The sequence below is a fragment of the Nerophis lumbriciformis genome, linkage group LG06 (genome assembly GCF_033978685.3).
Source record: "Nerophis lumbriciformis linkage group LG06, RoL_Nlum_v2.1, whole genome shotgun sequence".
In the NCBI taxonomy this organism is placed as follows: domain Eukaryota; kingdom Metazoa; phylum Chordata; class Actinopteri; order Syngnathiformes; family Syngnathidae; genus Nerophis; species Nerophis lumbriciformis.
This window is the reverse complement of record NC_084553.2, coordinates 26,732,928-26,747,768: the sequence shown is the minus strand read 5'-3', so window position 1 is coordinate 26,747,768 and position 14,841 is coordinate 26,732,928. Positions and strand designations below refer to the sequence as shown.

At 38.7% G+C, this 14,841-nt stretch overlaps 1 protein-coding gene across 1 annotated transcript in view; it reads left to right on the top strand.

The window, feature by feature from the left end:
• The window catches only part of galnt18b (UDP-N-acetyl-alpha-D-galactosamine:polypeptide N-acetylgalactosaminyltransferase 18b), a 247,983-nt gene that overhangs the window by 159,860 nt on the left and 73,282 nt on the right, over positions 1-14,841 (top strand). The window contains exons 4-6 of the mRNA XM_061963999.1: positions 4,646-4,829; positions 5,184-5,381; positions 11,757-11,871. Coding sequence (XP_061819983.1) covers positions 4,646-4,829; positions 5,184-5,381; positions 11,757-11,871 — 497 coding nt within the window. The remainder of the gene's footprint in view (positions 1-4,645; positions 4,830-5,183; positions 5,382-11,756; positions 11,872-14,841) is intronic.

The following is a 14,841-nucleotide window of genomic DNA, read 5'->3' as shown; positions in this document are numbered from 1 at the left end:
ATCAACATTTTAGCCTTTTCTCTTTAAGGGTAACGTTTTGTGTATTTATTTAATTTATTTTTTGTTTTTTGTTTTATTACTGCAATTTGCTGCGACAAGAAAAAAATGAATGGCCACAATTTGGACACCCCTGCTTTATGCAAAACATTTGTGCCTACTTGCCAATGGCCAGAGGCTTGCAGAGGCAGTATTAGTGCACTTCATGTGCACACTTTGCTGGATAACATCTGTGTTCAGCTGATGAGCAGGTTGGCACTAAAGCAGAAAATAGTATTTGAAAAAGTGATCAAAGCTTTCTCAAATCTAAACAGTTTAATCACAGACACCATTGTACTCTTAGGGCATTGAGTTGATCGTAGCTGGACTGGGCTGTCCCATCGAGTCTTAAGCATGAATTGATGAAGCCTGGTCGGATGAAAGGTGAAACGTTTTCTAAGACAACCTGAACATCCATTTACAATCCATTTACTGCTCTAAAACTGAGAGCACAGACATTTATATGCATTTGTTTACCTCTAAAAATAGTCTTTGTATTACCATACAATGTTATGTGCACTGTTTTCATGTAGCAGTCTCTTACAATACACATTTTATTATACCTTATTGTTACTTTAAAGCAGTGTTTTTTCAACCTTTTTTGAGCCAAGGCACATTTTTTGCGTTGAAAAAATCCAGAGGCACACCACCAGCAGAAATCATTAAAAAACAAAACTCAGTTGACAGTAAAAAGTCGTTGTTGCAATTGTTGGATATGAATTCAAACCATAACCAAGCATGCATCACAATAGCTCTTGTCTCAAAGTAGGTGTACTGTCACGACTTGTCACATCACACCATGACTTATAATTCGGTGCGCCTTATGTATGGACCAATATTGAGCCACAACAGGTCTCGCAACTACGGGATGCATAACGTAACCCCAGCCTCTACTGTAGCGTCTATTCTATGTGCCTTATAATGCGGTGCGCCTTATAATGCAGTGTGCCTTATTAATGAACAAAGTTTTAAAATAGGCCATTAATTGAAGGTGCACCTTATAAACCGGTGCGCCTTATAGTGCGGAAAATCCGGTACTTTGTTTTAGCAATCAAGAATATTTCAGTTGTTTTCATCCTTCTTTGTAGGGACTTTGTTGATTGTCATGTCATGTTCGGATGTACATTGTGGACGCCATCTTTGCTCCACAGTAAGTCTTTGCTGTCGTCCAGCATTCTGTTTTTGTTTACTTTGTAGCCAGTTCAGTTTTAGTTTTGTTCTGCATAGCCATCCTTAAGCTTCAATGCCTTTTCTTAGGGGCACTCACCTTTTGTTTATTTTTAGTTTAAGCATTAGATACTTTTTTACCTGTATGCTGCCTCCCGCTGTTTCCAGCATCTGCAAAGCAATTAGCTACCTGCTGCCACCTACTGATATGGAAGAGTATTACACGGTTACTCTGCCGAGCTCCAGACAGCACCGACACTCAACAACAACACATCATTTGCAGACTATAATTACTGGTTTGCAAAAAATATTTTTACCCCAAATAGGTGAAATTAGATCATCTCCCACGGCACACCAGATTGTATCTCATGGCACACTAGTGGCCGCGGCACAGTGGTTCAAAAACACTGCTTTAAAGAACCCAAGTGGGCCAAAAGTTTTCTCTTATTTCATATGCTTTTGGTTAATGTATTTTAAAGTGTTTACAATAATGAAGAGGAACATGACCAATGATAATAATGCACACGCTAAAAACACTTATTTCAAGCTTAATTTCTTTTGCTGTGCAATCTAGAAATTTCTTAAATAAATAACTCGCAAGTCTTTATTTTAGCCCTCTTTAACATGTTGATGACTGGACCATATGAGTTGGGAAATTGTGTTAGATGTAAATATAAACGGAATACAATGATTTGCAAATCATTTTCAACCCATATTCAGTTGAATATGCTACAAAGACAACATATTTGATGTTCAAACTGATAAACATTTTTTTTTTGCAAATAATCATTAACTTTAGAATTTGATGCCAGCAACATGTGACAAAGAAGTTGGGAAAGGTGGCAATAAATACTGATAAAGTTGAGGAATTCTCATCAAACACTTATTTGGAACATCCCACAGGTGAACAGGCAAATTGGGAACAGGTGGGTGCCATGATTGGGTATAAAAGTAGATTCCATGAAATGCTCAGTCATTCACAAACAAGGATGGGGCGAGGGTCACCACTTTGTCAACAAATGCGTGAGCAAATTGTTGAACAGTTTGCTGTTGCAAGGAATTTAGGGATTTCACCATCTAAGAATCTGGAGAAATCACTGCACGTAAGCGGCTAAGCCCGTGACCTTCGAACACCTCAGGCTGTACTGCATCAACAAGCGACATCATTGTATAAAATATATCACCACATGGGCTCAGGAACACTTCAGAAACCCACTGTCAGTAACTACAGTTGGTCTCTACATCTGTAAGTGCAAGTTAAAACTCTCTTATGCAAGGCGAAAACCCTTTATCAACAACACTCAGAAAGGCCGTCGGCTTCGCTGGGCCTGAACTCATCTAAGATGGACTGATACAAAGTGGAAAAGTGTTCTGTGGTCTGACGAGTCCACATTTCAAATTGTTTTTGGAAACTTTGGACGTCGTGTCTTCCGGACCAAAGAGGAAAAGAACCATCCGGATTGTTATAGGCGCAAAGTTGAAAAGCCAGCATCTGTGATGGTATGGGGGTGTATTAGTGCCCAAGGCATGGGTAACTTACACATCTGTGAAGGCACCATTAATGCTGAAAGGTACATACAGGTTTTGGAGCAACATGTGTTGCCATCCAAGCAACGCTACCATGGACGCCCCTGCTTATTTCAGCAAGACAATGCCAAGCCACGTGTTACATCAACGTAACACGCATTATGAAGCCTAAAATACCACAACGGAGACCCCCAGACTGTTGAACAACTTAAGTCAATAATGAATAAAGCAAAACATGTTCTAGACAAAAAATCACTTCATATTCTCTACTGCTCACTAGTGTTACCATATCTGAGTTATTGTGCAGAAATATGGGGAAATAATTACAAAAGTACACTTCATTCATTAACGGTGTTACAAAAAAGATCAGTTAGAATAATACATAATGTTGGATATAGAGAACACACAAATCCTTTATTTATTGAATCAAAGATTCTGAAATTCTACGACATAGTGAATTTGCAAACAGCTAAAATTATACACAAAGCAAACTATAACCTGCTACCCAAGAATATACAACAATTCTTCTCAAAAAAAGAGGAGAAATATATTCTTAGGGAAAAATGTAATTTAAAACATTTGTATGCACGTACAACACTTAAGACCTTCAGTATATCAGTATGTGGAATTAAATTATGGAATGGATTAAGCAAAGCAATCCAACAATGTACTAATATGATCCACTTCAAGAAACTCTTCAAACTTAAAGTGTTTACAAAGTACAAAGAAGAAGAACCATGATAAACATTCTGAATTTATTTAACTCATCCATTCTTTCATTCTTTCACTCACAAAATAATCTTACTTATCTCAACATATGAAATGTAACTTACTTCACCAATTATTATTTATTTACTTATTTTATTGTGATTACTTATGGAGTATATTGTGAATAAATTGAGAACAGGAAGTGAACAAAAGTTTTAGCAACTGTTATGTAAAAGAAAAGGGGTAGGATTAAATAAGCTCTGCTTCTTCCTACTCCTTTTCGAACATGTTGAAAAGAGAAACTGGAGATTGTGATGTATCATGTTGTATACTTGCATGTTCGAAATAAACTTAAACTCAAACTCAAACTCAAACTCAAGCTGAACATCAAGCAAGAATGGGAAAGAATTTCACCTGAGAGGCTTAAAAAATGTGTGTCCTCTGTTCCCAAACATTTACTGAGTGTTGTTAAAAATGAAAGGCCATGTGACACAGTGGTGAACATGCCCTTTCCCAATTACTTTGGCACGTGTTGCAGCCATGAAATTCTAAGTTAATTATTATTTGCAAAAAAAAAATAAAGTTTATGAGTTTGAACATCAAATATCTTGTCTTTGAAGTGCATTCAATTGAATATGTGTTGAAAAGGATTTGCAAATCATTGTATTCCGTTTATTTTTACATCTAACACAATTTCCCAACTCATATGGAAACGGGGTTTGTAGATCATTACCTGGAATTTACTGGAAGCCATATTGCAAAAAGTCATATAATTCTTTTTTTTTATATCATCACTTAGCATTTTGTACGGCATGACTCATCATCCAGCGGAGAGTGTAGCTCCAGTAATAATGCAAGTAAAGCCTCAAGACAAATGAAATGTTGCAGACGGTCTTCAGTCCTGCAATGGAGTGATCAGAGCAGTTGGATTTCTTCCAATAAAATGATGCCCACTGGAGGAGAACGTTGCAACATCATATGTGGGTGGAAGGTTATCCACAAACAGTTTTCGCCTTACTTCATTTGCCATCTCCAACAACTTTTTAAGATACTGAAGTGTGTGTGTGTGTGTGTGTGTGTGTGTGTGTGTGTGTGTGTGTGTGTGTGTGTGTGTGTGTGTGTGTGTGTGTGTGTGTGTGTGTGTGTGTGTGTGTGTGTGTGTGTGTGTGTGTGTGTGTGTGTGTGTGTGTGTGTGTGTGTTTTGCAGAAGAGCTAAAGGAGAAGCTGCAGGATTTTGTGTCAGAGACAAACAGTCGACGGCCAGGATTCATCAAGATGGTACGGCATTCCAAGCAGGAAGGCTTGATCCGGTCCAGAGTGAGCGGGTGGCGGGTGGCTACTGCACCAGTTGTTGCTCTCTTCGATGCCCACGTGGAGTTTAATGTTGACTGGTGAGTCAAACGTGGATAAAGTGGTTAGAAATCCATGTGGGGTTTCTTTGAAATACATTTTAATGACTTGTTGGCCTCTATTTATTGTGCGTGAGAACAAATACAACACAATAATCATTTGTATTCAAAGAGAAAATACGGTTTAATGTGTTTTTCAATTGATGTTCTTTTTTGCATTTTCATCTTTGCACACTTTATAAGATCATTTTTCCCATTAGTTTATCAGATGCTGCAGTAAATGAATGCATCCCTGTGCCCTCGCATAAGCACAAGCATGATAATGAGGCTGATAAGAGGAAGCCGGCAAACACAAACGCACCAATTAACTACGCACTCTCTCTGTCTCATTTAAAGGGCTGAACCCATTCTTCAGAGGATTCAGGAGGACAGAACTCGCATAATCTCTCCGTCATTTGATAACATCAAGTATGACACATTTGAGATTGAAGAGTATGCGTTGTCTGCTCAAGGCTTTGACTGGGAGCTGTGGTGTCGCTACCTCAACCCCCCCAAGTCCTGGTGGCACAAGGGTAGCAAAAGTGCTCCCATCCAGTAAGTGACTCAAACCAAATTTTTTTTTTTTATTATTATTGTGTTCTTTTCATCAGACTCAATATAGCACCATTCAATTGGAGCTCTGCATAATATTTAACTTAAAGGGGAACATTATCACAATTTCAGAATTGTTAAAACCATTAAAAATCAGTTCCCAGTGGCTTATTATATTTTTCAAAGTTTTTTTCAAAATTTTACCCATCACGCAATATCCCTAAAAAAAAAGCTTCAAAGTGCTTGATTTTAACCTTCGTTATAAACAGCCGTCCATTTTCCTGTGACGTCACATAGTGAAGCCAACACAAACAAACATGAAACATGAAAGAGCAGCAAGCTATAGCGACATTAGCTCGGATTCAGACTCGGATTTCAGCGGCTTAAGCGATTCAACAGATTACGAATGTATTGAAACGGATGGTTGTAGTGTGGAGGCAGGTAGCGAAAACGAAATTGAAAAAGAAACTGAAGCTATTGAGCCATATCGGCTTGAACCGTATGCAAGCGAAACCGACGAAAACGACACGACAGCCAGCGACACGGGAGAAAGCGAGGACGAATTCGGCGATCGCCTTCTAACCAACGATTGGTATGTGTTTGTTTGGTATTAAAGGAAACTAACAACTATGAACTAGATTTACAGCATATGAAATACATTTGGCAACAACATGCACTTTGAGAGTGCAGACAGCCCAATTTTCATCAATTAATATATTCTGTAGACATACCCTCATCCGCGCTCTTTTCCTGAAAGCTGATCTGTCCAGTTTTGGAGTTGATGTCAGCAGGCCAGGGAAGCTAGGGTCGAAAGGGGGTTTAGCTCACTCGTCTGCGGGAACAAACTGCCGCCATTGCTTGCCGTGCTAGCGAGGTCCTTTGTCCCTGAATTGCTCACACACTCCGGCAGATTCAATGGGGGTCTGGCGGCAGATTTCTTTGACTTAATCGTTGGAAATGCATCTGCTTTGAGTGTCGCAGGATATCCACACATTCTTGCCATCTCTGTCGTAGCATAGCTTTCGTCGGTAAAGTGTGCGGAACAAACGTCCAATTTCTTGCCACTTTCGCATCTTTGGGCCACTGGTGCAACTTGACATTTTGCAAATGTAGTAAACTTAAAAAAATCACATTTACATAAGTATTCACAGGCTTTGCTCAATATTTTGTTGATGCACCTTTGGCAGCAATTAAAGTCTCAAGTCTTTTTTAATATGATGCCACAAGCTTGGCACCTCTCAATCTCCATTAGTGTACATGTTTTAAGTTTTTAATGTTTAGTACATTTGCAAAGATTTTTTAAAAAAAAACCTTTTCACATTGTCAGTACGGTGTATTCTTTGGAGAATTTTGAGGACAGAAATGATTTTATTCCATTTTGGAATAAACCTGTAAAATAACATGGTAAAAGTGAAGCGCTGTGAATACTTTCCGGATGCACTGTATATACAAACCCCGTTTCCATATGAGTTGGTAAATTGTGTTAGATGTAAATATAAACGGAATACAATGATTTGCAAATCCTTTTCAACCCATATTCAATTGAATGCACTACAAAGACAACATATTGTCACGACTTGGACTATGGATTGGTTTGTTCTCCCGAGGTGCAAGCAGGGCCGGCCCGTGGCATAGGCCGTATAGGCAAATGCTAAGGGCGCCGTCCATCAGGGGGCGCCACGCCAGTGCCACAAATGTTGGAGAAAAAAAAAAAAAAGAAGAAGTTGGTACTATTATTTCTAAATACAAAAAATAATCCCACGTTAATTAAAATGCAAAGTAAAGCCTATTTAATAGAAATATTATTTGTTACAACATTACGCCCCCCCCCCCTCCTCCCCCCGCACGGTGCGCCCCCTCCCTTCCCGTATCATGACTCTTTTTGGACGTCACCACATCAAAAAATCAACACAAGATGCCAAAACTGTCAGGTGCCCAGGGAAGAAAAAAGAGAAAAGAAGAGGAGGAGAAACGAGAAAAGACAGAGGTAGCAGGTAGGTAACGTTAGCCTACATGAAATTATTTGTCTGTTACAGAATGTGATAGTAACCTGGCTTTTTAGCATTAAGCTAATGCTACATGATTCGGCAATTGCTAATCAATAAATAGCTAGTTCCGTTTTAACGTCGGGTTAATATTGTGGAGAGGGCTAAATTGTTATGGAAAATAATAATGTAACGTTAGCCTACATGAAATTATTTGTCTGTTACAGAATGTGATAGTAACCTGGCTTTTTAGCATTAAGCTAATGTTACATGATTCGGCAATTGCTAATCAATAAATAGCTAGTTCTGTTTTAACGTCGGGTTAATATTGTGGAGGGGGCTAAATTGTTATGGAAAATAATAATGTAACGTTAGGTAATTACAATACTCCCACCTTACATTCCTCAGGGACATTTCTTTCTTTCTTTAGTTTATTTCGAACATGAACACACTTACATCATAATACATCACACAATTTCATATCATTTCATTTTACATCATGCCCGAAAAGGAGTAGGAAGAAGCAAAGCTTATTTAATCCTACCCCTTTCCCACTTCAAAGCATTTACAAATATATAGAATCATTTACTGACCTTTTTATATAATAAAATAACATCTATGAATTAGTATACAACAGTTTTGTAATATGTAATTAATTAATTAATTCAGTCATTATTAACATACTGAGATGAAGAATATCTTATTTTCAATAAGGTTGAAAGTATTTCTCATAATTCTTCTTTTTTGTACTCTGTAAGCACTATTATTTTGAACAACATCTTAAACTGGATCATATCAGTACAATTTTTTAACTTCTTTACTTAATCCATTCCATAATTTAATTCCACATACTGATATGCTAAAAGTTCTAAGTGTTGTACGTGCATATGTAACCGGTGGTCTTTTCCTCTCTGCGTTGTGTGGCTTTTGTGAAAAACGACCGACACCATGGATTGCTCAGCTGCACTTTACTGATAAAACAGAACACAATTGTTGTCAATAAGTTTTTGACGTCGTCGAGTCCCTCTCCCGTTATGGTGGACAAAAGGGCGTACAACAGTGAAATAAACATACCTGATAAAACAGAACACAATTGTTGTCAATAAGTTTTTGACGTCGTCGAGTCCCTACACAAAATACAATACAGAACAAGAAAATGAACAGAAGTTCTTAACATGACATTATCTGTCGTCGCATGGACGCCTACCTCTCCCGTTATGGTGGACAAAAGGGAAGTTGGAAGGCGTGTCCAACGCATATATAAAGACAGGTGTCACCGTAATTATTGCAGTAGGAGGGACAACGAGACAATGGTTCCACATTGACAAAACATCAAACAATATTCAGGTATTTACATGTAACTTACACATTTTGTGTAATTATAACAATAATAAAGCATTATAAAATACATTATTTACAAGACATAATGGACCCTGTTACACATATAAATGTGTGTATTAGATCTTTTAAGCAGGTGTTTTTTGTTTACATTGTTATTGCCTTCTGGTTAGCTAATGTTTGCCCTGCAGGTAATCGTCACTTTTCCACCCCTTTATATATTAGGTATAGTTGTAAGTAAAAAAAAAAAAAGGTCAAAGACAAAGCTATTCGGGTTCTTGTGAGTATATACACTTCACTGCCGATGTGGGGGGGCGCCACCTAAAATCTTGCCTAGGGCGCCAGATTGGTTAGGGCCGGGCCTGGGTGCAAGTGAATTGGACTGGTCATGGCGTGAAGGTAAATACATGATTTAATAATAACACTCAAAAGAACAAAAGGCGCGCTCAATGCGGATGTACAAACTTGACTAACGAAAACAAAAGACTTGCACGGGGGCAAAAATCTGTGAACAATTAAACAAAAACACTAACTGTGGCATGAATCGAAACAAAACTTACTTGACATGGCATGAAGTGCGCAGAGGTACATAGAGTGTGACAGGGGTAAGAATGCGGGGATGTCGTCAGGACGAACAACAGAAAATGAAAAGCTTAAATAACACAGACATGATTAACGAAAACAGGTGCGTGACTCAAAACGTGAAACAGGTGCGTGACGTGACAGGTGAAAACTAATGGTTGCTATGGTGACAAACAAGCGTGCACAATGAGTCCAAACGTGGAACAGGTGAAACTAATGGGTAATCATGCAAACGAGACAAGGGAGTGAAAAGCCAGAAACTAAACAAAACATGACTAAGACAAAACATGATTACACAGACATGACACATATTTGATGTTCAAACTCATAATCTTTTTTTTTTTTTTTTGCAAATAATAATTAACTTAGAATTTCATGGCTGCAACACGTGCCAAAGTAGTTGGGAAAGGGCATGTTCACCACTGTGTTACATCACCTTTTCTTTTAACAAATCTCAACAAACGATTGGGAACTGAGGAAACTAATTGTTGAAGCTTTGAAAGTGGAATTCTTTCCCATTCTTGTTTTATGTAGAGCTTCAGTCATTAAACAGTCCGGGGTCTCCGTCGTCTGTCGTATTTTACGCTTCATAATGCGCCACACATTTTCGATGGCAGACAGGTCTGGACTGCAGGCGAGCCAGGAAAGTACCCGCACTCTTTTTTTACGAAGCCACGCTGTTGTAACACGTGCTGAATGTGGCTTGGCATTGTGTTGCTGAAATAAGCAGGGGCGTCCATGAAAAAGACGGCGCTTAGATGGCAGCATATGTTGTTCCAAAACCTGTATGTACCTTTCAGCATTAATGGTGCCTTCACAAGTGTGTAAGTTACCCATGCCTTGGGCACTAATGCATCCCCATACCATCACAGATGCTGGCTTTTGAACTTTGCGTCGATAACAGTCTGGATGGTTTGCTTCCCCTTTGGTCCGTATGACACGATCTCGAATATTTCCCAAAACAATTTGAAATGTGTCAGACCACAGAACACTTTTCCACTTGCATGCATGAGTCCATCTTAGATGATCTCGGGCCCAGAGAAGCCGGCGGCGTTTCTGGATGTTGTTGATAAATGGCTTTCTCTTTGCATAGAAGAGCTTTAACTTGCACTTACAGATGTAGCAACCAACTGTATTTAGTGACAGTGGTTTTCTGAAGTGTTCCTGAGCCCATGTGGTGATATCCTTTAGAGATTGATGTCGGTTTTTGATACAGTGCCGTCTGAGAGATCGAAGGTCACGGTCATTCAATGTTGGCTTCCGGCCATGCCGCTTACGTGGAGTGATTTCTCCAGATTCTCTGAACCTTTTGATGATATTATGGACCGTAGATGTTGAAATCCCTAAATTTCTTGCAATTGCATTTTGAGAAACGTTGTTCTTAAACTGTTTGACTATTTGCTCACGCAGTTGTGGACAAAGGGGTGTACCTCGCCCCATCCTTTCTTGTGAAAGACTGAGCATTTTTTGGGAAGCTGTTTTTATACCCAATCATGGCACCCACCTGTTCCCAATTAGCCTGCACACCTGTGGGATGTTCCAAATAAGTGTTTGATGAGCATTCCTCAACTTTATCAGTATTTATTGCCACCTTTCCCAACTTCTTTGTCACGTGTTGCTGGCATCAAATTCTAAAGTTAATGATTCTTTGCAAAAAAAAAAATGTTTATCAGTTTGAACATCAAATATGTTGTCTTTGTAGCATATTCAACTGAATATGGGTTGAAAATTATTGGCAAATCATTGTATGCCGTTTATATTTACATTTAACACAATTTCCCAACTCATATGGAAACGGGGTTTGTACAACAAAAGGCAGATGGTGGTTCTGATAATACAGAATATATTATCTGTGAATAGTGTAGTGTTTTTGCAAACTATTTGCTATCTAAAAGTTAGTTTTTATTTTTAAAAGGCACATTACATGTTAAAACTGTAGTGTTTTGGGGGGGCAAGCGCGGAATAAATTGATTTAAAATCATTTAAGTGTGCGGCGCTGATTTGAAGTTTAAAGTTACTATCTTTGTCGTGGAACCACCTCATAAGTTGAGGTACTACTGTATTTCTTGCTTCTTAAAATAGGGTTTATACATGTACGCTTTTCCTTTGAAATATTTGTATTTATATATTGTAAATGTGTATGTAATATGAGAGGAGAGTGTATTTTGGGTTTTCATTTCAGAAAATGGTTTTAATGCCATCATGTTTATTGAAATTGGTCCTTCTCTAGTTTAATGAATATTTTGACGCAACGTAGATGCTTTCGACGTTGTTGTGATACTGTCATTACAATTGACAAAGTATTGTATTACTAATTTCATATGCGGGTACAGTAAATACGCTGTTATTAACAGCTCTGACATGCGTCATTCATGCACCCATTTTTAAGATGATGAACTTCTCATCATTCCTCATGTTTGGCTATCACTGTGGCTACTGTACTGAGGCCACATTGTCATCTCTCCTCCATCAGAAGCCCCGCCCTGATTGGCTGCTTCGTTGTGGACAGGCTGTACTTTGAGGAGATAGGTCTCCTGGATGAGGGGATGGAAGTGTATGGTGGAGAAAATGTGGAGCTGGGCATCAGGGTGAGTCATGTCTATTGTTCAACCGTGTAATGTGTGCAATAATATCAATAGTAACAGTAATTTACCACTCTATTTCTGATGCAAGGTCACACTAGGACTCACTTTTTACGTTCAGCGCCTACAGTCTCTTAAGAACTATTGATCAGATGAGAGGGTTTTTTAGTCATTGGTAGAGCAGTGGAGCCAGTGGGGCAAAGCACTGTGGCGAGTGGTGGGGAATATAAGAGTGCCAAAATGACTACATAAGGATGACCTGTTCACAGCATTGTGGATTACCTTAATGTTACAATGTCTTTGAATCAAATATGCATCACACATAATTAATAATAATTTTGAGATACAATTTTATTTTGAATGGTTTCTCAAATGCATGCGTTATTTGCTTATATTGTCAACAACCAGTAAAGTGACAAATATACAGTAGTAGAGATGTCGATATTTGCCTTTTTTAACTGATGAGCTGCCGAGCCCAGCCGTTCTTTACCAGAGCTGTGTCCAAGTGTTTACATGGCCAAAGGTTGTACTCACGTAATAAGGTTATTTCAAAAGGAATGCTCGCTCGGGAACACACAATTACATTTGCGGATTCCTTGTAACATGCTTGTAGGAGTAGCATGAATCCCGGGTGAGTGGTGTCTTTCCAGAAAACTGCTTCAGATTTGAGCGCAAGATGCAACTAACAGGTCGTCTATTCACAGTGTGAAGCTGCTTCCAAGATACTAATCCTCACCAACATGGCTGAAAATAAACACGTTTTCTTCCAGGTAGCATTATCACTGGGGGACGAAAGAAAAAGGAATGGCTTAGCATGCGACACACACTGAGCTGGACGACACAAGAAACTAACTGCTAAAGAAAGCTTCAGTGTAAAGCAGGGGTGATTGATTCAGATGACGATGAGAGATACTAAAGTGATTAGATTAATACTTTTCTTTTTTTTTGTCCTAATTATTATAAAATCATATTTTTGGTCATTTTAATTATTCATTACAAATTCAGGGAGTAAGTCTCCGGATGGGCAGCACGGTGGCAGAGGGGTTAGTGCGTCTGCCTCACAATACGAAGGTCCTGAGTAGTCCTGGGTTCAATCCCAGGCTCGGGATCTTTCTGTGTGGAGTTTGCATGTTCTCCCCGTGACTGCGTGGGTTCCCTCCGGGTACTCCGGCTTCCTCCCACCTCCAAAGACATGCACCTGGGGATAGGTTGATTGGCAACACTAAATTGGCCCTAGTGTGTGAATGTGAGTGTGAATGTTGTCTGTCTATCTGTGTTGGCCCTGTGATGAGGTGGCGACTTGTCCAGGGTGTACCCCGCCTTCCGCCCGATTGTAGCTGAGATAGGCTCCAGCGCCCCCCGCGACCCCGAAGGGAATACGCGGTAGAAAATGGATGGATGGATGGATGAAGTCTCCGGATACAGGAAGGCTTTGAGGGCAAAACCCAAATGATTTAATTGAGAGCCAATAGTCGTTTTGGCTTTTTTTTAGTTATTGTGCAATAGCCACTTTATTTTGTTAAAAAAAATGTGTGTAGCATTCAATATCACACATTAAATTAATCTTCTAATTAAAAAGCAAATTCTAAATTTAATAAGATAAGCTCTATAGAAAGCTGCCATTGTGTTTACTTTAGTTGGTTGTTATAAAATATTTCCAGTTCTGCAATCTATAGTTAAGTATCAAATCGGGACTCAAAATTAGATCGAATCTGAGGCCAAAAAATGTTGATCCTGACATGCATACACAGTACCATTCCTATACCATATATTACTGTGAATCATATATGAATTGCAACATTGTAAAATCCAATTACCTTTGTATACAATTGCCTCAATGTCACATTTTTGCTTCATCCATTATATTGACCTTCATATTAAACTACACATTTTTGTATTGAAATGTTAGTACAGAGATAGTTAGAAAATGAAAGATAATATCAATTTAGTCATATCACAGTCAACATTTTTTCTACTCTTCTGGGAAGATGTTGGAGTGTTTGTGTGGGAAGTTGTCATTCAAAAGAACATTTGCAAGGTCACTCATGCTGGATGTGAGAGACCATCTGCTGGCTCACCATCTCTGTTCGAGTACATCCCAAAGGTGTTTGTTGAGGCTCTGAAGTTCCTTGCTTTATGAACTGGAAACAGGAAAAAGAAAAACCTTCCCCAAATTGTTTTGAAAGTGCACGGTCGTTCAAAATGTCTTAGTAAGGTGAATAGTTGAGATTTAATTCTACAACTAATGGGTTTAGGCCAAATCCTGATTGATTTATTTAAATGATTTAAGGGTGTGTCCAAAGACCGTTGTTCAAATATTATGTGAGTTCAGTGTATTGAATTATTGGCAGTGCTGCTGCTGTTGCAGTTACTGTGATGGAGGCCCATATCCACACATTCATTTCTTTTTCCCCTTGTCAGCAAAAGAAGAAGAGCATTGATAGTAGATGCAATAAGTATTGATTAACAGTACAGCCACATTAGTTTATTGAAACTCTGAAGTGCTCTGATGTTTTGGTTTGTGGTCTGTTAACAGGATGTTCTCTTCTGGAGAACATCATGATTGTAACATGCGTCTCAGTTGTAGTTTTGATTATTATCTCATCGTTTGCTCTAAATGCATTAATTTGTAAAAAAAAATATATGGCCAAGGACACGTAATTATTGTGGATTTCCTGGAAGTCGTCTTCATCACTAAAGGAAAAATCTTATCTGTGGGAGAGAATCCCCCTGCTATTTTCAAGTTTGTTTCTTTTTTTTTTTTTTTTTGAGTCGTCAGCTTGAAGCGTTCCTCTTTCTCTGATTCCCTTGTCATCATGACAAGACTGTCTGTTATCACTTTGCTTCCTGGTTTCAATAACCTGCCTTATGTTGCCTCTGATTGGCCAGTCCGTAATGTTTCGCCCTAACATTAGCCAATTGTGACTCATCATACAAACACCAACCAATCATGATGGATTTTCTCCTTATGTATGG